The 26,308-nt window shown below is 50.6% G+C and overlaps 1 protein-coding gene across 1 annotated transcript; it reads left to right on the top strand.

Moving 5' to 3' along the window:
- Nucleotides 1–1,490: 1,490 nt before the first annotated feature.
- VSX2 (visual system homeobox 2) lies at nt 1,491–23,180 on the top strand (the record flags this gene model as incomplete). Its single annotated transcript, XM_080346115.1, has 5 exons — nt 1,491–1,965; nt 3,246–3,330; nt 6,146–6,269; nt 21,636–21,816; nt 22,849–23,180. The coding sequence occupies exons 1-5, from the start codon at nt 1,524–1,526 to the stop codon at nt 23,178–23,180; spliced, it is 1,164 nt and encodes a 387-aa protein (XP_080202241.1). The 5' UTR covers nt 1,491–1,523.
- Nucleotides 23,181–26,308: the final 3,128 nt, after the last annotated feature.

The following is a 26,308-nucleotide window of genomic DNA, read 5'->3' as shown; positions in this document are numbered from 1 at the left end:
CTCTGCTTGCCTTGCTCAGGTACGGGGGGATGGGGCCCTGGCTGGTGGCATCCTGCCCCAATGGCTATGTTATCACACTTGGCTCCCAGCTCCCTTAGGGAACAGTTGGCCCCTGCAGCACTCATGCAGTTTTCATTGACTCCTTGTGAACCATTTCTATCACTGTGGAGACATGAGCTGCTTTACAATTGGAGCTGGGAATATCTGAAACACCAAGTTGGTACACGACTCCCTTGCAGCTCTCACAGGAGATCGCCTCAGCAATACTGCCATTGGGGTGGAGGTGTCCTCAGTTTGCTCAGGAACGGCATGATATGTACCATTTGCAGCAGCCTCAATCTTTTGGCAGGCTAAGACTGGGTCTGCCGGAACACGTATGCAGAACATGGCCTGTGGGCAGTCCATAAAATCTGTGGCCATCCTGGACAGATCTCCCTGATTTCAGAGGCAGTTCCAAGCTCTCACTGTGCCATCACACACCAGGCACCAGAGAACCTCCCCCAGACACCCAGAGTGCCTTCCCTTCACAGGAAGGCAGGAGCTGTTTGACCTGATAGACTACCCCAGAGGCCTGCCAAGCTGAGGAGAAAGAGGGAAATGCTTCACATTGAAGCTAGGGTGGAACGTGGGATTTTTTTGCTGATCTGGAGCTGCAGTCCCAGCCCCAGCTTGGTGTCCCACTGATTGACTGGCTCCCATGAGCAGACTTTAGGAGCCATGCTGTGGTGGAGCTGTTGCCTCAGGTCGAGTGAAACAGAGGATGACTTATGCTTTCTCTTAGTTGCATGTCTTTGATTGGCACAGAGCTGGCAGGGATGATGTGTAAGGTATCTTGCCCATGAGAAGTGAAAGGCTCTCTCTGTTTCTGAAGAACCGTGTGGCTCAGAAACTGTGCTCATGGGCAGGAGTGTCTAGAGAGTCTGAGCAACTTTAACCACCTCTGATGACATGAAGCCATATGTTTTTTTCCAAAATACAATGCTTCCAGCTCTACACTTTCAAGGCACACTGCTTGGACTTCGTCCTTAGGCTTCCTCTGTGCACCCATATTTCCCTGCTGACCTGTATTTATCCCAGAATATGGGTTGAGTAAGAAAGCCGGGGAGGCCACTGTTTACCTACGTGGCTGTTTTGCTCATCTCTCCTCCGGGACCAGTACCCCGTGCCGTGAACGGCCAGGCTGAAGCCGGGAAGCACGGATGCTTCAATCCCTCCCTACCCTCATGTCTCCCAGCACGGCTGGAGGTGAAGCGGCGCTCGGGCCTGCCCCGCCGGGGCGGCCCCTCTCGGTGCGGGGGCGGGCGCCGGCCCCAGCCCGCTGGCGGGCACCGGCCCCAGCCCACCGAGCAGCGGGCCCGCCACCGCCGGTGCCGGCTTTTTGGCATCCCTAATCGCGGCTGGCCCCTGTGATTGGCTGCGCGGCTCTGACCCCGCTCGGGCTCCCGGCTGGGCGGATAAAAGGGGCCTGAGCCGGGGGCTCCCAGGCATTCCCGGAGCGGGCACCAGGGACCGCCGGCCGCAGCATGACGGGCAAAGCGGGCGCGGCGCTGGCCCCCAGCCTGCCCGGTAAGCCCAAGCCCGACGGCGCGGCCACCGCCGCCGCCGCCCCGCCGCCGCCGCCTCCGCCGCCCCCCGCGGCGGGGGCCAAGCCCAGCTCCGGGCCCACCCCTCCCCGCTGCACCGGCTTCGGCATCCAAGAGATCCTGGGCTTGAACAAGGAGCCACCGTCGCACCCTCGGGCCGCCCTGGACTCGCTGCCCGCCGGGCACCTGCTGGCGGCCCGCTCCGTTCTCAGCCCCGCCGGGGTGGGCGGCGTGGGCATGGGGCTGCTGGGCGCCGGCGGCATCCCCGGCTTCTACACCCAGCCCACCTTTCTGGAGGTGCTCTCCGACCCCCAGAGCGTCCACCTGCAGCCCCTGGCCCGGGCCTCCGGGCAGCTGGACAGCAGCCAGACGGCCAGCTCAGGTAGGCACGTCTCCGGTCCCCGGGGACCCCGCCGCACCCCACCAGCGCCGCCACCCGCTCCCGGCAGCCGCCGGCACCCGGTACCCCAGCGGGAGGCCCCATGCCCGGCGGTGGGAAGGCGATTTCGTTTCGGTCCCGAGGAGAAATAGTAGGGAGGGCGGGACCGTATTCCGCCCCCGTCCGGGACTTGCAGCCGCGGTGTGATGGCGCGGTCGAGGGCGCCCGGTTCGGTGATGCGCGGAGTCCCGGTGAAACGGCCACCCTGCGGCCCGGGAGGCCCCAACTCGTTGCCGGTGAATTAGGGGCCGCTCGGCATCCCTTTCTTAGACGGCAGCAGCCGCCTGCAACCCTGCCCGCAGGCCTCGCTCCCAGGCCGCTGCGGGTCCCCTCGGAGCAGCAGGCAGCAGCGTCCGACCGCGGGCGCAACACTCAGCCTCCTCCCGGGAGCGGCCGGAGCCGTCCGAAGCGGTGGCCGGCCCGGGTGGTGAATGCTGTCCCCGTCCGCAACACGGCCCTCCCGGCAGCGCGGCGCCGGGGCCGGGAGGGTGGCGGGGAGCTGCGGACAGCAACCGGGCCGGAGCGCGGGGCCAACCCCGGCCGCAGCGGCGCACAGCGGCGCCCATCGAAATGCGGGTCCCGGTTCCGTCCCCCGCTTGCGCCTTCGGGGCAAAGGCAGCGCCGCTCTGCCCTTAACACCCCCCGGCAGGGACACTTCCGGGGAGCGGGGGACCGCGGACAGACACCAGATCTTCCCAGGATATTTTATTTTTCTGGCAGCTTCATAAACCTCAATTTTTCCCTCTCGCTCTGGTGTTTCTGCGGCGAACTCCAGGATTCCCGGCCTGGGGCAAGCGGCCGCGGGTGTCCGGCCGCGGTCAGGGGGCTGCAGCTTCCCCATTTTCTTACGATTTTGTTGAGCTCGCCGGTCTCTGAATTTTAGCAGCGATACGACAGCAAACCCAGCAAACGATTCCGGGGTAGAGAGGGGAGAGCGAGAGCCCTGTCTCGGCCCGAAGTCTTCCTTGGCAGGGGTCGATCTCCCCGAGCCGCTCGGACCGGGACCAGCACCGGCGCCGGAACCGGGAGCAGCGCTGGGACCCGGACTGGGGCCGCGGCGGGCTGGAAGGAGCGGCCGGCGGCGGGCCCCGTCCGCAGCGCGATCGCAACGAAAGCTTCGGCCGGAGCCGCCGGAGGGAACGGAGCCGCCGTGTCCGGCCCTGTTTGGGGGTGCCCAGCGGGGAGGGAGCCCCAGCCCACGGCCGCTGCCTGTCTCTCCGCAGATTCCGAGGATGTCTCCTCTAGCGACCGGAAAATGTCCAAATCCTCCCTAAGCCAGAGCAAGAAACGAAAGAAGCGGCGGCACAGGTAAGCGAGCGGCTGCCACCCCACCGGCTCCCGCCGCGCCCCTCCTTAGGGCACCGGGCACCAGCAGCACCGAGTTCCGCCGCCCCGGCAGGTCCGATCCACTCTCGCCCCGATCCGGCACGGAGCGAAATACCCCTCCCGGCGGCGGCCGCAGGAGAATCCCGGCGCCCCTGCGGCTTCTTCCCCGGGCCCTTTCCTTTTTTCTTTCTCCCTGTCCAAAATAAATCGGAATTGGGGATGTGCCTTTAGGGAGCGGAGGGATTAGCCACAGGTGTCGTTTTATTTAAATTTTCTGGCTGCGGATCTGGGTATCCGGAGCCGCAAACCCGAGAAGACCGTGGGCATTTGGGCGGGATGCGGATCTCCGGTATTCGGGGGAAAAAAAAAAATAATCAACCTCTCTGAAATAATCAAAACCGTCCCTTGCACCGCATACGGCAATCTTAATATTGGCTGTCAGCAAGGGGGATTTTCTATCGATGATTCAAGTATTTTATTACTTGTAAATAAATGTTTTGGCAATGGATTAAATAGTTGGGAATCAGACACAGCCCGCAGAGAAGGTGGAGAAGGCTGGAGAATTGGTTAAGGAAACGAAGATCCGGAGGGGAATTGGTATCCCCTCGGGAGTGGTCAGGACTTGACTTCCCAGTTTGAACTGACTTCTCCCACAGTTAAAATGGAGTTGGATTGTCTGTGCCTTATAAACAGGAACAAAAAAATCCTGTGCTGGGTTCTGGCATTGCTGTGTCCGAAGAGTCAAGACAAAAGAAGGCCAGACACCATCCACCGAGGGTGATTTAGGAATAATTAAATCAATCCTGCCACGGCGCAGGAATGGTGGATTAGAAGATGCCCCAGTGAAAGCTTAGCAGGATGCGGGGTGGAAGGAGAACGACTATCCCAGGAGATATCCCACTATATGTGCAACAGGAGGCTTGGTCTGGAGGGCTCATGCCAAACCCGGCGTCCCTCACCAGGCAAATGCTTCCAGTTTTGGGTACTTTGGAGTAAATGCGGGTTCATTTTCTTGGTGGACTGGACAGGGCTGGGTGAAAACACAGCAGGGCTTGCTGTACAGATGACGGTCTGAATGGGAGAGAGGAAACGAAATTCAGATTTGTTTTATTTTATTTATTATTCTAGACAGAAACAAACCTGCAATATCTAGTTGTAGTCGTATATTCTGTAATAAATGGTTAAGACTTCTAGTATCAAGAAAAGGCTGGAAGATGACAGGCCAATAGCCTGCAAATATCTGTGGCATGAAAATACCAAAAGAGACAGTGGATTGTGTATTGCGAAAGGGACAGGGGCTACCCAGGGATGAGAGCTAAAAGGGGAAAACTTCAGCTGAATGTCAAGTAAAACCCTCCCGCCAGTGAGCCTTGCAGGGCTACGGTGCTCTTGTCAGACAGGAATGCTTGAAATCTAAACTGGATAAAAATTGGAATAATTTTTCCTGTTGTCCCAGAGAGAGAAAACACATGAGTTAATGTACCTCTGCAGTCCCTAGAGTTCACAGATTTGTCAGAGCTGAAGAAAAACTGTTTGAAGAGAATGGATTTAGGAGTTAATTTAAAGAAGGATCTGGCTGCAGGCAGGTCCCTTACATTTGCATGCAGCTTTTGTTAGTAATGTTATCGATCTGGTGGAATCCTTTCAATTCTGAATAGCAGAGGATATTTCTGATATTTCTGCAAGGTGTTTCTGAAATTTGGATGTATTTTAGAGACTTAAAGACTTCCCCTCACCCCCCCGGCTTTTTTCCCTTTCCATCCTCCTTCTGGGAGCTACATTTCTTAGTTTGACAATGTATTTATGTGTTTACTATGAACAAAGGCTGCAATTCGTTGTTGTTATTTTCGGTGATGGCGTTTTGTTTGTTTGTTTGTTTTGCTATTGGAGTGGTGTTAGTTTTTACCAAAAATCGCATTTTATGTATCAAGGCGATTGGAGGGTGGGAGTTCTAACCCTCGGGGGAGTGGAAGTGGTCCAAGAGCTCTCATCCAGCCCCCAGAGAAGGGCTTTCATCTGTCTCGGCTTTCCAGCTGCTGATTTTTCAATCTAATTGTCCCGAGCTGAGAACTGGCTGCATAGAGGCGGGTTGGGCTGCTGCCTGTCCAGGGCAGTCCAGGAGGATTTACAGAGAATAAGGGGGTAATGTAAACTGGCAGAGAGCAGCTAATGGGATATGGGCGTAGAAGCAACCAGGGTGAAGGCAGAGGAAGGGAGATGGCACCAGCTCTCATAGGGAAGGACCGATGAAAAGCAGAGAGGACCAGAGTTGATAAAACCTTTGGAGGATTCAGCTGAGGACTAGGGCTCCGGGGGAGGATTATTTGCCTGTGGAGATTGAAAGAGCTAAGGACCAGCAGCTGGGGAGGGGCTCAGCACCTTTCCAGTCGGGTGCTGAGGGGATGCCGCTTTATCTCAGTGTGGCTATCGAAGGGTTAAGAAACCTCTGGATGCAAGAGGAGGAGGGGGATGGTTTTCAGCCAGGCCAGGGGTGGGTGCCTTGTCCTGGTCGCTGTTGGTTGCTGGTGCTTGCTGCTGGGGAGGGATGTCTCCAGAGGAAAGTCCCTGAAAGGGAAGGTGATTTGTAACTATTTAAAGCGCTGTCTTCTTCATTTTCTGGTTCTCCTTTCACCCTGGCACCTGACCTTTTGTGCACAGAAGGACAGGAAATGGGGAAAACACTATTTGTTAGCAGGTTACCCAGGTTTCTGTAGCTTCTGTGTCCATTTCTCTGACTCTTCATCATCTTTGCTTCTTCTTCATGTATTTTTTGATCAAAGAGTTTTACTCCCCTCAGGACAATCTTCACATCCTACCAACTGGAAGAGCTGGAAAAGGCCTTCAATGAGGCCCACTATCCTGATGTATATGCTAGAGAGATGTTGGCCATGAAAACAGAGTTGCCAGAAGACAGGATACAGGTAATCATATCTCTTGAACCCCCTTATTCTGCCCCTCTCAGCCATGTTCCTTACTCCCTGAAGCAAAGGTAGTGGCGTGGGAAGGCTGACATTGCTCTGAATAAACCTTCCCAGGCCCCTGCTCTTGATGGGTAGGCAGCCAGATTAGCTGGTTTTAGCAGATTTGGATTTGGTGTTTGTGTGTCAACATATTCTGTGTTGTACTGGTGATTTGGGGTGGATGGGGCAGGGTGATATGTAACAGGGGGAATCTTAAATCATTGAAAGGGAACTGGTGTGCAAGGAAACACCACGGTGTTTTGAGTTCTTGGTGATACAGGCAAGAAGAGAGGCTCCCAGAGAGCAGGTCCAGGTGGGCAGGGCAAGGGGTCCTATCTGCTCCTCTGGTCGCAGGAGGGTACACAGGGCTGTCGCAGGCAGCTTGTACTGCTGTGGGTAGGACCGCAGTGCGGAGATGATGGGTGAGTCCCAGGGAGGTGTTGTCACTGTCTCTGAACATTCACTGCATTTGCCCCTTCATCTGAAGCTTCCCTGAAAATCTCTGGGGATAATTTTTTATTAATGATTTTTAATGTTTGGGGTTTAATGGCATGCCAGTCCTGCCGTGCCACTGTGAGGAGGAAGAACAAGGCTGCATGGAGCATCACCGCTGTGTAGTGAATCCCCTAGTGGTAAGGAGCAGCCTGAGCCACAGGCGTTCATGGCAGTCAGTGTGCAAGCAATCGCTACAGCCCAAAAAGCCTCAGGAGACTTACAACTGCTGTATGCAGGGTGGGAGGCAAAATGTGCTTGGACAGACCAAATATGAAGTTCACAAGGGTGGACTTCAGCAGCTTCTGCTGCCTCCCTCCGCCCCATGCCCTGCTCCCAGGTTGCTGCAGAAGACACAGTGCTGTAATGACCAAGCCTTGAACACGTTTTTGCTAGTGCAGGTGACATTTCTTGGCTGGCTGGGGATTAAACTGGCCTGGTCCCCCGCACAGTGGCAGTGGCTGCCTCTGTGGCTGGTGCATAGCTGTTTCTACCAGAACCACTGGTCTGAGCGCCATGTGGTGTTGGGAGGGTCCTGGTGTCCCTGGTTCCTCTTTCTGCTGCTTCTCCTCATGCACATCCAACACCCAACGATCTGTTCCTTCAGCCTGTGCTCTCTCTTGGCCAAAGAGATGGCCCAGGTGGCTGCTCCCTTCTGGGTTTGGAAGGTAGCTCGCAGGGCACCCAGCAAGATAACACTGATCCTGGAAGATGCTGAGGCATGACCCCATGCAGGAACAGGGAGATCCTCCCAAACAAAAGTGTAGTTCTTTTTCTCTCAGTCTTGAGCTCCCCTCACTGCCCCCATTCTTGTGCTCAAACAAGAGTGACATTTTTATAAAAGTAAGTTGTGCTTCTTATCCTGTTGTGCTGGCAGGACTCCTGGTGACCCAACAGCTTGTAGATAACCTGTGTGCTGACAGGATTTCAGAAATAATGGCCCGTCATCTGAAATCCTACCTGATGCATTAGTATTTTGCTCTGAGCAATTGGCCCTGATGCTTTGCCTGTAGAGAGTGCGAGCTGGATGGAGGGTCACTTCTCCACATGTGACCTCATAGGATATCAAGTCAAGAGGGGAGAGACCTGTCAGGAGTTTAGTGTACTCTGCATCTATCATCTGACGCTGGGCTGGAAAGGAGATCCTTTTAATTTTCATAAGGGATCTTTTCAAGCAAGAGGTTCATCTAGTAGCAGCGTGTACGTTGACTTGCAGAGGCACCATTCCTACTGTGGCCAGAGCTGAGGGCCCTCACTGTGGCTGACGCAGAGGGAGATGTTACAGCAGACATTGCAGAGCTGAGCACTGCATGTACTGCTTCGACATCTGCAGCATCCTTCTAGTCCTCAGACTTGGTGTTTTATCTCATTTAGAAGTGCAATAGTGGGTAATTCATTTCAGGTCACGCTGTCTTGCTGCTGGCATGTCATTCTGCAGCTGGCTAAAGAACAACTGCCAACTCCTTCCTGTACTGCAGAGTTTTTAAACCTAAGAATGCTCCTTACTGTGATCCCTCTGCCCCAGAGATCTGGTTAGACTTGTACAGCAGAAGCACCATGTGGTGTGGCTGTTCCAAAGTGTTGCTAATGACACATGTATTCCAGCAGAAAGTGCTTGTGAGTGACACTCTTTTGCTCATCATGAAAGGGGAAATAATGAGAAACAATAGAATTTCTGTGGCATGTGTTGTGTGAGAGCACAAGTACTATGCCAGGGTGAGCATCAGGGTCACATAGGAGTCCTGAGCACCACTGATGAGGGACAACTGTTAGTTCCCACTGACGTTCCCAGGGGGTCAGCACCCAACTGTACCTTATCACATAATCTATGATGTTTCCCTGTCCATGCTTTTTTTTGTGCCACAAGCTATGACAAGATGATTCCCAGCCTTGGTCACACTTCTTGGTATTTAACCTCATGTTCCTTTTCAACTTTAGCCCCTTTTGTACGAGTCCAATTCTTTCCCCCGTGTTATGTTCACACTCTTTAAATAAATCTAATCTGTTCACCTGTTTTCTTCTCCTGGCTGTCACTTTTGGTTTTCATCATTGCTTAAGCAAGCTGTGAAGATCGTTTCTTAAATAATTCTTCATAAATGACACACTAGTCTCTTAATGATGTAGTTCTTCCATGAAGCCCATCCTACCTGTCAATCTGTCTGGAGATAAGGGACCACATGCCTGCAGCTGTACACCGCATGTGTTCTCACCAGTTTGGCTGGACTTTGAGTCCTTGTTGAAACAGCCTTTGATTAGCACTGGTCTAACAGCTCCCATATTTATTTCTTCCTATTTATCTAATTCAGTCACTTCAAGCTATGTTTAGACTGATATTTTTTAAAAATCCTTCAGTGTTCTGTGTTCCAAATAGCATTTTATTAACTTTGGCTAACAAGCATAATAATGGCCCTAGCAGCTCAGACACAGGTGAGATGTGGAGGTTAGAGAAGAGTGTGAGAGCAGGGCAGGTATCTGGTCATACGTACGGCCTCCCAGAATTTTGAACACACGTAGGTATCTCAACATCCCACAGCAAGGAGTTCCACAGCAGAACTGCAAAAGTGAAGTAAATCTTGCTTTGAATTTATTAGCATCATTTAATGCCCCTTGGAAGAGACAGCTGACAGTGAATTTTTATCCCCTTCTTCATAATATTTATAATTTCATGTAATTTTTTTTTTTACTTGCATGAGCTTCTAACTGCTTGAGAGAGCTTATATTTTTGCATTTTCATTGCAGCTTGTAGTTCCTCCCATCTTTCAATATTGTTCTCTCCCTCTTGTAGGTCATTAATGAAAGTGTTTTCTAAGATTGTGCGAATATCACATGCTGTGGGCTTTCACAGCATTTCATGTGGGTTCCCACTGGATCCACACCTAAGAGTGATATCTACCCCTTATTTTCATTCATGGAATTATTTCTCAGGAGATAGTAGTCAAAGAGAAAATAAATCACCTATGAAATTCAATATGAAAGTGAAATTCAAAGACTGCAATTGAGAGAATGATATATAGGAGCTGCTTGCATTTAAAACCTTCAGCAGAACACTACAAATAGCTATCAGAGACCAAGGAAGTTATTGGTTTGAGAGAACACTGAATTAAGGAAAAATATTCAAATCCTCCATTTAAAGAGAAGATGAACGTGTATTTTTTTTCAAGGCAGCACTCTTTCACATTGCATGCATCTTCCTGCTGTATTGAGCTGGCTGCTCCTAGAAGGAACACGAACATCCTCACATTAGGAAACACGGGAAAAGAATTTAATTTTCCCAGTGAGACACTTTGCACAATTCAGACCAGATGTCACCATGGGCATTTTGCAAGATGCTTGAAAAAGACTACATCGATCAAAGTATTTGAAAGAATATTCAGAAGAGTTGAAGTGCTGATATTAAAATAAACCCAGACCATTCTGTAAAATCCAGGCGTGGTAAGTAGATTCCTGCAGGGAAGTATATCCCTAATGGACAACCTGTAGTATTCAAAAGCTTATAAATATTCCGACATACGACTTAAATCAGCGTCTTTCTCATAGCAGTTATTCTCAAGTGCAATATATAGATTTTTAGGTAAGTTATCCTCATTAAATTTACTAATATGTGACAGTTCCAAACTTCAAACACCAGTATCTACAATATTAAAATTCAGTAATAGTTTGATTTGAGATTATGGAAATGACTGTGTATTTGTCATTACAGTATGTCTCCTACTGGTCAAACAAATTGAATAATCAGTTCAGTATTTCCAAAAAGTAAGATCCTGACTGCCATTGCAGGGACACTACATTCACCTTTTCAGGGAACTAATAAATTAAAAAAAGATAATTAAAGTGCTAAAAATTGCCAGTCCTTGTCCTTAAATTATTGTATGGCAATTATGTGGATGAAGTATTTTGGGACAAATAAAATTGCTCATGTAAGCGAAAGGAACCCCAAAGAGATGCCAGTGCCATGTTTGAAGGGGAAGTGATTGTCTGTGTATCCAGCAAGCTTTGTTAGGCAGCTAAGAGGTCAGTTTTGGCTGAAACCAAAACCAAACCAACTAAAACTCTAATTGAAATGTATTATTTTAGGTGTTATTAATTAAGACATTTCAGTATCACTGTGTGTAGCCCTTGAGGATTTGAATGGGGATGGAGGAGTCAGGAGGGGTGGTCACCTGTAGGGAAGCATTCCTACCAAGAGTATTTTCCAGAACAAAAGACTTACCTTGCTTCAGTTTTGCAAAAGTGTTCCGTATTTAGAGGTGAATATAATTTGGAAAAGCCTGAGGCGCCTGAATTGCACGGAGCAGGAGCTCAGGAGTGAACCCATCAAGTCCCCTCAAGAAACACGATACAAAGTGTGAAGGAAAAATTGGTTTTACACAGCTTTAGCAGCTCTTTCTCCCTCTCGCACCAGCTATTCTTGCTTGCTGCAGAGCATTGAATTGTACGTGTGACCAGTGTAAGTGTGAAATGGAGGTGGTTGCTCCATGCGATCACTGACCATTCCCAGATCTGTGCCTGGAATGGCCACCAAGGGATTTCTTAGTGCTGCAGAAAGCAGCGGTGTTATTTGTTTTCCTAAGCTTGTGCTTATCATTATTACTCTCAATAAGTGAAGCCCTGACTATTCTTGCTAAAACTTCGGGTGACTCTTCCAGTTAGAAGAGAGAAAGGCCACCACAAGGCAATGTGCCATGGGTTCCTACCTCTATCTCTATATGGCACAGTCATGGAGATCAGGGAAATTACCAGAGCAATTAGGGTGATTTGAGACAGATTACTGAGGTGATGGAGATGTTGAAAGTGTTGTTGCTGTGTGAGCCAACCATTCCAATATATTATTTCTTTTTTTAAGAACCCTGCAATCCCTGCAAGAAGTTAATCATAAAAGAGAGCTGAGCAGCTCGTGCTGGCTGTCTTTGCCAATAATTCCTGAGCACTGGGGCAAGCCATGGTACTGTGATACCAGATAAGTGTCATTAACTTCCCCTATGCTTTTAAAAACGTAGAAAGTGTACAAGTGAGAGTAATAAAACTAATTAAACTTACTGGCTTGGTAAGAATATTGTTATGAGTGTTTCTTGTGGCGTATGGTCCATCTCTGCCGCCCTGTTTTTAATTGATATGTGAGGAGTTCATCCACTTTGCTGCCTCTTCAATAGCATGCTTATTTAGTTGATCTAAATTCACATTCATTTCCATTTTTTAATTAAGATTTGTATAATTTGGCCCTTTCCATAATGGAGTGTTTTCATTACCCTTTACTATGTCTCGTTTTCAGTCCATGTGCTAGAACTTTATTTACAAGTTAATTACCAGAGCTGCAAACAGAGTGTCTGGGTGACGGGTGAGCACAGTGGCCCAGATGACCCTTCCCAAAGGGATCAATATCTGAAAAGTCTTACACTGTATGCCTTTGGGCAGAGGAAGAAAATTAGATGGGAGACAGGAAGCAAAAAGGAGGCCCAGGAACATGTCTTCAGCTTACTGTGAGGTGGAGACCCTCCTGCTTGTCACTAGACCATGTGGGTTACCTGGCCAGTTTGTGGGATTTACCTTGCTACAGCTGGTAGGTGCAGATAAAATGTGTTTTCAGTGCAGAGATGAAAGTATAGAGGTAGGAATATTTTGTATACCCAGGTACCACTTTATCTCTCTGTGTTCAGTCCCTGAGTTCCTTCAGCCACAAAGCAACTTTCTAAGTGTGAGTGAAAATCAAATAAACCCAACCCTGTCAGTCCTTGTTTTCTACTCTGTTTCTTGCAATATATTTATGGATGTCACAGCATAAGGAACAGTGTGATTTTGGTGTGCACTACTGCAGGGGAAGCGGGGCTTTGCAATGACAGCTCTGTCCTTGTTCTCCCCATGGTCTGGAGACACCACCACTGGGGGTCAGATCCCATAAAGTGTTGGGGCACTGAAGCTCCCTGTGAGAGCAAAGGCAGGCGGGCAACAAAATATGCTGTAGCCCATTGCTGTGAAGTGCCTTGGCAAAGACTTTCCCCATCATGGCCAGGGCAATGAGAAATGGCTGTGCAGTCTTCCTGCCAGGCTGTGACAACGTGGGCTCTCTTCCCTGCACTTATACCCATTTTCTTAACAACCATCAGTTAAGGGTAACACTTCCCTGACTTAGCTTAGGCACTGTGGCTCCTTGATGACTTAAGCTTTTCTGGGAACACTAGCCTAAATCTCTGTGCTGGGAACACTTACATTCACTCCTCCTTTTGTCTCCTCTGCTGCTGCTGCAGTTTTCCACAACTGATTTTTAAAAAAATTATTGTGCAGTACAGCAAGGTCAATAGTTGATTCCCCTCCAGCCTTAGGATACCTGGCAGAGGGATCAGCTGATGGTTGTGTGTTCAAGTTTTCCTTTAATGACCCTTTATTATGAAGTTTTTATCCTTTCCTGACTTTGAATGGAGATTTCTTTAACAGTTCAATAACACAGGCACTTCAGAGACATGGTTAATTTACTCTCCCCTTTATTTCTTAATGGATCTATTTTTCCCTATAGTGTTTATCTTTTAACCTGATAGATCTCAACAAATTATTCTGATTCTTCTCTGGTGGCACAAATCTCCTTTAATTGTTCTTCTTTGTGGATGTTCTGCTAACCAGGTTTTGCACAGGCCTGTGCAGAAATGTAAAAAAATACTACCATCTTCCTCATGCACCAGGTTGTGGAGAAGTCTAGTACTCACTAGACATACAGATGATGCTGATCTCCCCTTGCATGAGGCTGACAGGTCCTTCTGTGGAGGAGAAAAGGGGAATGAGGTGGAGAACAAACTGTTGCTACAATAGCCTACAGAAAAGGTGGCTTCTAGAGACGACCTTCATCACAGGAAGCGTCTTAGCCTGGGTGAACTACGTGTGGGGCATACCTGGGAATGCCCTGGTGAGCTGGATGTGCTGCCCTGGTGCGAGCAGCACCCACGAGTGGGCTGCATGTTGCCAGCTCTGCTGGTCACGCCATCAGCTGTGCTGTGCTCTAGGCCAACCTGACAATGTCAGCTGCAGGCATCAGTGGCATGGCAGTGGCAAGTGCCCGAAACGTGAGCCTTTTGCAGCTGTAAGGCATCATGTGAAATCTCCTGGAGTCATGAGTTACATGACGAAGGTGAAGGGCACACAGAGCTGTGGAACAGGTAGAGCCAGGAGCAGACACCTGGTAGGAGCAGAGCTCAGAATGGCATCTGGCAGCCTGCATGGAGCCATAGATCCAGCTAAGCTGCTGGTCAGCTGTCATTGTGGTCTGACCATGATTAAGTCAGTGTCTCAGGGATGTGTTTGCCGTGCAGACGTGCTGCATAGGTTGAGCATGTGCTGAATCACTGATCTCACTGTACCTACCATGCATTTTGTGTGCACACTTGTTTTTCTCTGGGTAAGATGAGAGCCCTGCAACTTGATGAAGTTCTCCACTTTTGAAAGGTTACCTGCCAATGAGTGAGAAAACATGTCACCACATGAGGTGGCAAGACCAGGTGAAAACCCCAGACTTGCCAAGGGGACACAGTTTAAGACACGTTCCCTGTTTAAGAGGTTTTTTACAGCTTTGGCAGTGTAAGTCAGATAAATTGCAACAGGTAGCTCTTGGCCCACGTAGTGCTTTTAAGAGCCATATTCAGAGGCAGGCCTGGCCTGCAGGACCAGTGGCATGATAATAGCATGTACATTTTTGCTGGGCGCTGTATTGAGCCTGTATTTAGTGTGTGCCTTGTGCTAATTTAGCTTAGAGGGGACCCAAGCTCAGATGATCCATCATGCCTTTGCTCGAGAGGGATGAGTACTGTCTCACAGCTTGTCTCAGTACATCTGGTTGGACCTGTTGGCCAATGCATTACCAGGAAGGGCTCTTGCTGTGCTATGTGCAGGAATTGTTCTTTCTAATGTGAGCTCAGAAAGCTCTTTCCCAGTGTTTAGTAAGGGGAGGGATGATGAGTCCTGCAATCAGCCATGCAGCCCATGTGCAACCTTTACTGCTCTCATTTAACTTCATACCCACTTTACACCAGCCATAGAAAGTGATGTCACCATAAACAGTGCCAATAATTTTTACATTATGTTGAAAAGACAGCAACAAACTGTTTCCAGGCTTACACAAGCAGTACAGTCTCCATCACAACCCTGGGACAAGAAGTTTTCCTGGTGTGATTACTATAGTGGAGGGATTCAGGGAAGCCAGTTAGACCTTATACTCTTGTGACAATTCATTATAAAGCGCCAGGGCCTGTAAGTGCAGATGGGAAGATGCTCTGAGGAAGATATGGGGCTGTTCTTTGCAGTGCTCATATCCTCAGACTGAACCTGGCCAGAGCCACTAGCCCTGTCTGATACAAGGGTGAGGACATCGCTGTTTTTTCGGAGGAGTTTTTTGTTTTGACTGCTCTCATTGTAGAGATTTGGGTTGGAAAAGAAGGTAGAAAGGGAGATGTGAAGTTGTCAAGAGGAACTGAGTGCTGAGGTGGTAGCAGGGCATTGGGTATGGAGGTGAACTAGAGGTGTTTTCTGGTTTGCAGCTGGACCCACCAAAGGGCTTCAAGTGGGCAAGTGACAGGTATGCTGCTGAGCATGATTTTAGGAGCATCTTCCTGCTATGAGGGAGGATAGTGGGCCTGACCAAGATTTTCTAATCTGAGAGAGGCAACACCAGTATGTAGGCAGTGTGAGGAGCTTGCAGTGAGAAACAGAGCTTCTCTGAGCCAGTACTTTGCTGTGAGCTGACAGGATCAGTCCAGAGCAGTGTGGTAGGAAAGGGATGTCAGCAGCTACAGGGTGTTGGTGTACATGTCCGGGTGTTTCCCACAGCAGTAAATACCATGGAGAGAAGAGATTTGGTACATGAATGTGAGAAGTTCAGCTTCTGCATGGTTCAGCCTGAGATGGCTGGGCCCCTGCGAGAAGAGTGTGGTGCTGGATGGACATAAGTGTGTTGGGTCAGAAAGCCACCAACACCATCACATCAGGTGGGACCATGACAGCAGATTACAACCCAAGGCAATGTTACAGGAGAAGTCCAGAGAGCTCCCAGGCTACCTCTCCCAGGACAGGGTTTCTCAGCTGTGTTCTCACTTGAAGAGCTCAGTATTGGAAATGGCTTCTTGGCAAGGATTGTACAGAGTTACAGTTCAGGTCCCAAAAGCCGAAGGTTTGCTCTGGGGGAATTGTCAGAGAGCAGAGAAGTTGGCATGAAATGCCTATTAGTCCGTGTGAAGGGGAGATGGTCTCAGCGTTGCTTCTGGGGGTACTTGGGATTTTGTCCCTTGCCTTAGTTGCTTGTTTGTGCACATCAGCGTGTGGCTGCACCCCGCAGCGTGGGGCAAAGGCATGTGCTGAGGTGTCCGTGTGTCTGTCTGCGCCTGAGTGGACGTGCATTTGCCTGTGGCCATCTAGTGGACACTTGAGCATGCACTGCTGCGGGCTGGGACCAACTTGTGCTCAGTAACACTTCTTACTTTAAAGATCCCTGTTTCAATGCTGTGTCGAAGGCAGTATATGAGATTTGATGAAGGAAAATTTCCCCATTATCTACCCTACAATCTTCCTTTAAGGCAGGGTTGTCAAACTCATTTTCACCAGGGGGCACATCAAACTCGCAGTTGCCTTCAAAGGGCCAAATGTAATTTTAGGAGTGTATAAATGCAGGAGTAGTGGCCCCTGGTGAAAATGAGTTTGACATCACTGCTTTAAGAGATGAATTCTTGGGTGGGGAAAATAATATTTTTTTTAATTAGAAAGACAGAAAAAGGCCAATACCAATTCTTCTGTCTGTGTGCTCCAGCTTGGAAAGTGGTAGCTAAGAAAATGAGTGTAATCAGTGAAAATTTTAGGTTGAAACAATACAGAAACAATACTCAGTAACACCCTAGATACCTTAAAATATCTCTTTGCTAATTCAGATTCCTGGCTTGTGGCCAACCTCAGGGAGACTTCTCTCAGACTATGTTTCAGGAGATGATTAGGTAAACAAACTAACTAATATGATGAATGCGTATAACAAGGACACATTGAGTCGTGCATCCCTTTGCAAATGAGAGATTTCTCCTACCACAATTTGCTCTTCTGCATCATCAATAATCTGAAGAAGTATCTGTCATCTTCTGTGATTCAGAGGAGGAAACTGGCAAGAATAACCTTGCCAGTCTTGACGCTGCAAGCCTGCGATTGAGCACGGGATGCCTCAACTTTGCTTTGGGCAATGGGCACTGAGGGTGAGAATTAGATGATGATTAAGGTTAGAATCATCCCTATTTATAAAGCTTTGAAATGCTGCTGATTTGGGCAAGGGGACCTCAGAAGAACAGGTATGTGGCACAAGAATCCAGGAGATGACACTGAAGGTGCTGGCATTTGCTGTTATCTTGGGTCATAGGCTGTGGCTGCCCTTGGAGGAGACAGTGACAGTGTGATGTGCCCAAGGGGGTTAGAGGGTGTGTGACATTCAACTCTGACCAAATGATAGGGATTGAGTTAATGGGTGGATCCCCTCTGAGTGAAGTGTTAGGTTACCACCTTCTTTTTGCCAGCTTCATGTTGAGAGCAGATTTTGCAAGGTGGTGGGGTTTTGGTTTTGCATCTTTTCTATGCCCAGAGGACCAAACACACGGATATGGAAAATACTGGAGTTCCTGCAGTGTGTGCAGGCGTACCCAGCCTGCAGCATGCAATGTGCAGTGAGCATCATCTTAACCTGCTGCTGGTGCCTGAAGGGCGTCTGGCAGCCTTGTCAGAGGCTCACTTGGCTGCTGGCCCTAGCCTGGTCATGGCAGTGACCCTGCCAGGTCCAGCCCTTGGTGTGCCAAGAGCAGCACTTGTGGAGCCTCAGAAGCAGCCCAGGAGAGGCCTTTGGGCTGCTGAACAGCAAACATGCACACATGGGCTGAACTTAGATGTTAACACATCTCGTGGACAGCAAGACAAACCTGTCCTCTTCCCTCTGTTGTCCATTTTTTGAGGGTCCCTGGAGTAAGCTTCCCATGTTTTACAGAGGGTGCTCGTGTGATAACAAAAAGCTGTAAATCATTATAGGATGCAGCACATTGGTCCACAAGACAGCTCTGCGCATCAGATTGTGATAGCATTGCCCAAACATCTGATGTGCTTCAGTTTAAAATTAATCAGGGGGCTTCACCACTGCTCGGGAAGTGTGGAAGCACAAGCACAATTCTTCACTATACCATGGGCTGGGCAACTGAGAACCAGATGAAAGCAAGTGAGAAGCCAGGTGCATGGTACGCAGCCACATCAGTAATGCATTTCACAAAGCTGAGTCAACCTATGTGATGAGAAGGGACAAGAGGAAACATGGACAAACCTGAACATTGCTTGAAGCAGGCTGAATTTTACAAAGCCAGGAGAAGTTGTAGAGTAGATATCTCCAAGCAAAGACAACAAGCAGTCAAAGAGGTAATGAATACCAAAACCACGAGTAAATGTGTAAGTGTGAAACTCTCTCAGTGAAAAGTGAGATGCCAATAGTAAATAACTGCATACTTAGAAGTTGTGGCTAATGTACCAATACAGCCAAAAATACCTCAGAATTACTAAAACTGGTGTGTAATTCAGCTTGGAATCAAGTCACAGGAAATTTCTGATAACACATCAAGAAATTTAAAGAAAGCAGTAACATCTTCTTCCAGAAGAAAGTACCACTGCTGGAGCCACCTGAATGAGGGCAAAATCCTGAAAATGGGCCATGGAGCATATTTCTGCTGATCTGAAATGGCATGGGGGCTGCCAGCATCATGCTGGAGCTCCTCCTTCTGTGCTCCTTGAGATGGGCTTGTGGCAGAGATGCTGGGCTGTGGTCTGATCCCAGCAATGTTCCGAATTGAGCACCACTGGTTTCACTCAACTTCATGCCTAAGATGAAGATATGGCTCCTGGTATTAAAGCAAGATGGTCAGTCCTCCTGATTTTGGTTCTGGTAGAAATTCTGAGATTTCAAACTTTCCTTTTGCCTAGTTAAAACTGATAGGAAATTTCCATCAAATCATAAAAATGGGTTGAGGGAATCTCAGTATGATCTTACTGAGGTGTTGATGTAATTTTGATTTTCCCATTTGGCTTTAAAGCATAGATTTTGCATGTCATAGGTGGCCAAGCTTAAAATACAGAATTCAAAAGAAAGCCATAGATAATTTTGATTACATATCCACTGGCCGGACGCAGTTTCTCCTGTGGGACTGAATCTGCATTTTTTGATTGAAAATCTTCCACCGGCCCTAGTCAAAATTGGACTGCCAGCTGGCAAAGCTTCTGCTTGCTCCAGCGTTTGCAAGGTCCTGCTGTGGGACAGGGGATGCGCTGGGGCAGCAGGTTCAGTGGCAGCAGGCAGTGCTGGGGCAGGCTGAGCCCTGGCCAGGAATCATGAGCCATGGGGAAAGATGTTTGGGGCATCAAGACAGAAGGCAGGGGAAAGGGAGAGGTGGCAAAAGCATCAGTGAAGAAGCACCTGGATAAAAGAGCATCAAGTGGAGTTTAAAAAGTTGCCCACTTGGTACTTGATGGAAAAACCCCTTTCCTGGCTGAGATCCCAGGTATGGCAACTGCTGAAAAAAAACCCTTTGTGTAGAACTGAGCCCTGCAAACTGCTCTGGGTACATGGAAAGGTGTCACTGCAGCTCCAAACCAAGGTAGATTTGCAGGTGCCAGATCTTGGGTTGTGCAGGAATTCCTCTCTGAAACCAAGGGAAGTAAAGAGGAGTTCTGTGGCAAGGGATGTAATTGTCCTGGTTTATCCAGGGAAGAACAGGCAGCATCCCCCTGCTGGCTCAGATGTGTGGAGCTGCCCCCTTGCACTATGGAGGTGGTGGGGTGGTCTGATGGGTGAGAAGGAACCACAGGGGTTTATGGTGAGGCTGGCAAGGGAGTGAGCCAGTCATTCCCCTCCAGCTCTGCCCTATGGCCTCTGGAAGTGGGAGAAGCGCATGGCCTGGGGCGAGACCCTGCCAGCATCCTGCCGACTGCACACCCAACAAACCCCTGTGTCACCCAGGCACGGAGGCGGAGAGAGGCAGCTGTGCACTCCTGAGGGTCCTTGCTCAGGTCCTTGCTTGGTGGATTGTCAGCCATCCATGTGCAGGGGTTACAAACTGGCAGTATGAAAGTGTAAATCTGACTGTTCATCATGCAGAGGAGGTGACGCGTTGTGAAGCAGCCTGGCTGTAAAATCCCCTCTGACAAGCACAGAGTGTCTTCTGCTGGGAGAAGCTGGAATAACAGCTGTTGGGACCACCACCCCACCCAACCACAGAGTTTCCTGCGGGGCCAGGCCTGTTGGGCTCCCAGGAATGGTGAAGGCTGGCTGTCACCGGCGCTAGCAAGCTGTCGCCAGGGCTAGCAAGCCACTCACCTACCCTGCAGCTCTGTCCTTGTACAGCTTCAGTGCTGGGCAGGTTCTGTCTGCACAGGTAGAAGAGGTGAGCTTGCCTTGCCAGCTGAGAGCAAGACATCACCTCACAGCATCAGTTTCATGGTCCCCACAGCAGAGCTGGGGCTCTGCCCCAGTCTCCCAGTGCTCCTCACTGCAGCCTGAGCTCCCCCACAGCAATGGGTGGTGGGGACAAGAGAGGGTTAAGCTGTCAGCTCTGTAATGTTAAACAGGTGTCAAAGGCACCTCCATATATCTGCAGATTGAAATCAAATTCTTTGCAGTATAAAAAGATAAATTACCCAGGCGATTCCCGCCTCATCCCACTCATCAGACCAGCGCCAGACGGCAAGCAATTTTTTTTTTTAATGTGCTAACGACCTAATCAAGCAATCAAGTCGGAGAAGATTGCGGAGTGACCCCGAGCATCCATCTGCCAGAGAGACCCCGCCATTCATTTCCATTCTGCTGTGTACTTTCCGGGAAAGGGAGGGGAAAAAATAGAAAAGAAAAAAAAATCGTAAACAAATTAACACCCAATTTTCTGTGAGTCTAATTAGTTAAATGAGGAGGTGTTTGAGGTGTCCGTGGGGAGGGAGGGGCTGCCTCTCAGAGAGGGGCCTGGTAACTCCATGGCATTAATTAGCGCAGGTCAATGGTGTGGTTCCCCGGGGACCAGCTGCTTTAATTTCCCGTGATATTTCAGTGCCTGAGGCCCATCGATTCAAACTGAAATTAACTTATTTTTCAATCAGGCCTGGGCTGCCCCTGGGGCTGACTCTTCCTTTGCCTTCTTCTGAATAGACCTCAAGCAATTTTTCATCTAAAGCTGATGCCTCTGCTCGGCGAGAAGGGAGGGGAGCTGGAAAGGGAGGAGGGCAAGGGAGACAAGAGGAATGGAAATCGGAGGGAGAGCGCTAATAGATTTCTGCCAGCATCCCCCACCTCCACCACCATTGCCACCCGCCTCTCTGCTGGCTGCCCCCCAGGTCACAGCTCAGAGATTATTCTGCCAATTTTCTGAGAAGATGAGGGGCTTTTCAAACTGGGAATTCAGGGCACAGTGCACAGCTCGGCTTCCTCCTTCGCCCGCCTCTCCTGAGCATCCGCCCCCAGCCCAACCCTCCCCGCAGGCACCGCTGCCCGCAGCCCCGTGCCGCAGCTCCGACACCCAGTAAATAATGAAAGAAAATCCCAGGCACAAGAGCCAAAAGCCGCTAGAAAAAAGTGCTGCTATGGCAAATTAATTACATCCTGCAGAGAGGGATGGGATCTGCTCTTACACTTGGCCCTACAAGGGAGGGAGAGATACCCAAAGGCTGCTGCATGGGAGAAGAGGTTGTAGTGCTTTTGGGATGAGCATTCATGTGTCTGCCTTCCTGTCACTGCAAAAGCAGGTGTGTTCCCATGTGGTAAGTGGAATGACACACCAAAAAACACATTTTCATCCTTGTTGTCCGCCCCAGGTTTGGTTCCAGAACCGCCGGGCCAAATGGCGGAAGAGGGAGAAGTGCTGGGGCAGGAGCAGTGTGATGGCTGAGTACGGGCTCTACGGTGCCATGGTGCGTCACTCCATCCCACTGCCTGAATCCATCCTCAAGTCTGCCAAGGACGGCATCATGGAGTCCTGCGCCCCTTGGCTCCTGGGTAAGAGAGCAGCCACTTTCGTGGGGGATGGCGAGTGGGTCGAGATCAAGTGGGGGGATGTGAGGAAGAAGCCAGAGCTGTGTTAAAACCCAGGTGGAGGACAGTGAGCTGAGGTCCTCCTGTCACCCTCCACCACCCTAATAGCCCTCATCAATAGGGTCTGACTGCTTATCCCAAACTCCTGATGCTTCTTGGACCCTGATCTGCAGGATCTGGCTGGGGCAGGAATTTGCCACCCATGCTCAGGCTAGTGTTAGCCTTGACTCCCATGATGCGAGCATCCCTTGCCCAAGGCAGAAGGCCATCCCAATCTGACTCACCCAGCCCCATGGTGCTGTGTAGGATGCTGGGACCCCCAAACATGCTCTCCTTGCCCCAGGTCCCAGGGGGAACATGCTGCTGCCTTCTACTGCTCTCAGTACCTTGGGGAGCTGCATTTCTGTCTGGTTTTGCTTCGTTTTCTGTGCAGACATAGAGGTAGCAGCTACCTTACTATGCTCCTGCTCTTTGCTTCCTGCTTTCTAACTTTTTGGGCTGGTTCTGCCCCCAAACTAATGCCTGGCATCTTGACAAAGGCCTGTCCTGTCCTTCTATCAGTGTGAAACTGAAAGAGGCAGAGGGGTGGGTTGTGTGAGGAGCAGGTTGATACAGGAACAGGCAATGGGAGTTCTCCCTCCCAAGCCTCAGTGAAGCTTAGGCAACTGTGCTGCTGTCTGAGCCCCTCATTCTCATGTAGGGACAAGTTAGCTTTAGGTTCACAGAGAGAAATTAAAGGGAGAGTAATTACAGAGCTTTGGGGGCCGACCTGAGGCCAGGGGTGCTGGGGCCAGGCTGCCGGAGCTGGTGGCTGCCTTGCCTGGACTGCCCTCGCATGAGGGCCAAAGTGAGTGCCTCGCCGTTACTACTGTGTGAAGCAAGGGTTTCTGCTTTTCCTTAATTCTGGCCTCTCTTTATCTTTGCTGTTTTCAGTTCAAGATGGCTTTCCCATGCCCAGGCGCTTTTCTAAACCCGAATACCAACAATTCTTTTTAGGGATGCACAAAAAGTCTCTGGAGGCAGCGGCTGAGGCGGGGAGGAAGACGGAAGTGGAGCGCCAGGCCCTGCCCAAGCTTGACAAGGGAGACAAGGAAGAGAGGGGCCCGGATTCCAAAACAACCATTTCCCAGGAGGAACTGAGAGAAAACAGCATTGCTGCCCTCAGGGCCAAAGCTCAGGAGCACAGCACCAAAGTCCTGGGGACCATAGCTGGGGACACCCTGGCCCCGGGCAGGAAGACGGAGACAGGGGAGGGGGCGGCTGTGGCAGAGGATGAGAGACAGACGGAGAAGCTGAACTCATCGCAGAAGGAGGAGAAGCTGATCTAGGGGAGGGAGAGGCAGCAGAATCCAGCCTCAACAGACGTTGTGTCCTCTGGGGGCTGCATTCCCCCTTGGACTGCCAGGCCCCCCGGCTGCCCCTGCCCAGGGAGCGGGGCCCCAGTCTCTGCGTTTGGGGCTGCCTGGCAGGGGCGACCCCCACACATGCCCCTGCCCCTCGCTCCTCCACCCTGCCGGGCTTTCCTCACCCCCCCACCCCTTCCTTTTGGGGGACTGGGAAGTGACCCATCATAGTTGCCACCTGAGAGGACACTGAGGCTCTGGGTCCCTCCAGCCTCACAACCAGCTCTGGAGCTCTCTCCTCCTGCTCCAACCCAGGATCCCATCTGCCATCTTGGAGCGAGCCTGTCCTCCCCTTCTGCCATGCCCCTCCTCGGTGCACGTCTCTCCCCAGTGCTGCCTGGGTGTCCCGTCCCGCCATGCCCCAGGCAGACCTGACACCTTCTCCCAGCCATCACCTCTGCCTCTGGCCCAGGCCACAGCAGGACAAGCCCATGGCAGTGTTTGCATGAAATGGTGTCTCTCCATCCAGGGTGGTTTGCACCTTCCACCTGTCTCTCCCCACCCAGTGCTGGTGTCTGCTGGGAAGGGGCTGTAGCTTTAGAGTGGTTGAGTTTTGCCTCCATTTGGCAGGAAAGCAGCTTTAACCTGTCCGTGCGACAGCCTGGTCCCACTTGGCACCTCAAGGTGACCCCAGCCCATGCAGCTGGCCACCGTTGCTGGGTCTGACTCTGCCCCAAACGCCAAAGCCCTGCACCCTGTGGAGTGACCGAATGGTGAATTTATTTACTGAATACATTAGTCCAGGTGAGACAACATCTGCCCAATGTATTTATTGAATTAAATTTGTCCAGCTCGCCCTCTGAGTGTTAAAGGGAATGACAGCCATGTACATCCACCCTGATACACCCCATGATGTGTACATATGTCTCCCAGACAGCCCCACATGAGCACACGCAGACCCATGAAGCCAAACCCACTCTGCGGTACCATCACCTTCCCATCCCAGTAAGGCACTCTTTTCCCCCGAAAGCCATAGGACAGTGACTTCCAGGTGACCCTTTCTGTCCTGCTTTCAGTTGTGAGCACCCTTTCCTCAAAGCTACTGTTTTTCTTCCGTCAAAGTTTAAGCCCCTCCATTCAGCCCTTGTTTGTCTTTGTCCCCCAGTCGTTTGACGTGTTAGATGATAGCCCATGGTGTGTAAATAATGTATATACAGTGAGAAAAGAATTCAGTATTGAGGTGTTTGAGATATGGAGCTGTAACAACTTCTAGTCATCCAGCATCTGTGATTTATGTGCCATTTTCTGTAAAGATATGAACAAGAATAAAACTAAATGGGAATACTGTGTAAGAGTCTGGCCAATGATGTTCAAGGAGGGGGAATTCAGCCGAAGCTGGGAGGGGGTTGGACATCGGGCTGTAGCTAGAGAGAGATGGGAGCTCCAAAGGGGCACAGAGAGGTCTGCACCTTCCTCCCCACCCAGGCATGGAGAAGACAAGGCTTGGCTGCCACCCTCCCTTTGCGGTGAAAGACAAAGGGCTATGCTTGTACCTGAAGCAGAAGTTAGGCATCATGGCACACAACTGGTCATGGAACAAGTCACTTCAGCATCCAGAACAGCCCTAGTCACCCGGTATCACACGTTCCCTGGCATCACAGAGAAAGTCGGATCTTCGGGCAGGCTCAGCCTCTGCCAGGAGCAGGCAGTGGGGCCCAGCCAGCCCTGGGAGCAGAGGTGGCAGCCAAATGCCGCAAGCACAGGGGAGCTTGTTGCATGGGAGTGGCACAAATGGGTTTCCAGCAAGGCAAGCTTCAGTTTGAGAGCAGCAGGAGCCCATACTGAGGTATCAGAGAAAAAACCAAGATTTGCCCACCCTGCGAAGGGCAGCTGGGTATGGTCTGATGGAAACACCTGATGTCTTACAGGGGAAAAAGGCTGAGGCAGGGCAGACATGCAAAGGAAATTAGAGACTTTGCTTGTGGAATGATGAGACTGCTTGGGTTTGCCTTTGTGGAACAGCCGTAAGCCCACAGGACTGCATTTTCCTGGGGTGACAGAGCCCTCGTAAGTCCTGACGTAGCTCTAGGAGCAGCTCTGATACAAACCAGGTGTGTGGTCTGGGATGAGTGTACCTGCTGTCAAATAGCACCTGTCTCTCATACTGGTGTCCAGCCTGTTCACCCAAGATATCAGCCCTGCAGACCACCAGAGGTGTCATACTATGAAGAACACAGAAGAGATCTACTAACCTCTCATCACTGCTGTAGATCCCATTGGTGTGTCTGGCTGAGAACAGCCCTGCCTGCAGGGAGAGCTTTCTTCTGCTCTTCTCTTGTGCCCTCTAGGAAGGGAGGGGAACCTGGTCAGTGAAATTAAGGAAACCTCCAAGCTCTGCCGTAAAAAACCACTACTTATATAGGGCCTGAAGGAGAGGAAGGCAGACAGATGTTTGGAGGCGTGGAGGCAGCTTAGCTTGGCTACAGCAGGTGGTGAGATATCTTGGTGTGAGATGTGCTGCAGTGTTTCATGCCAAACCAGCACCTCAATCTACCATGGCCTCATTGAGTGCTTCCAGTTCACCCCGTGGTTCAGGCCTGTCTGAAGTGTCTGGGAGGAGGCAGAGAGCCCAGCCCAGCATGCCAGGGGAGACAGCTCACCCAGCAGTGAGGTGGGATGGGATACAATATCCCCCTCCTGCAGCAGACAGCCACAGGAGAAAATATTCCCTGGCCCACCAGAGACACCACAGCCCAGTGCTCTGCAGGGAATGGGCTTTAATTCTGGGAAGGAGATGGTCCTGTCACCCAAGGCTAGCATGGATGGGACCCTAACATTTACAGGTGGGCTGCCCTGGGCTGCCCTCATGGTTGGCAGAAGACCAGGGGGCTGCAGCCAGGGGGTTGTGGGGAGCAAGGGGATGAGGGTGAATAGAGAGAGGTGGAAGACAGGCAGGTGGGGGCAAAGCAGAGGGGTCCAGGGATACAGCTCATCCCCAGGAGAGTGGGAGCAGGCTGGTGGAGCGTGGCCCAGGCGCTTCAGTCCCCATGGGGTGCCCAGGCACCCGCTCAACCTGGCTCCAGTTCAAGAGCAGCCGTCAGGACTCAAATTAT

The sequence above is a fragment of the Nesoenas mayeri genome (genome assembly GCF_963082525.1).
Source record: "Nesoenas mayeri genome assembly, chromosome: 5".
Lineage (NCBI taxonomy): Eukaryota > Metazoa > Chordata > Aves > Columbiformes > Columbidae > Nesoenas > Nesoenas mayeri.
Note: the sequence above shows the minus strand (reverse complement) of the source record. Positions and strands in the feature narration are given on the sequence as shown.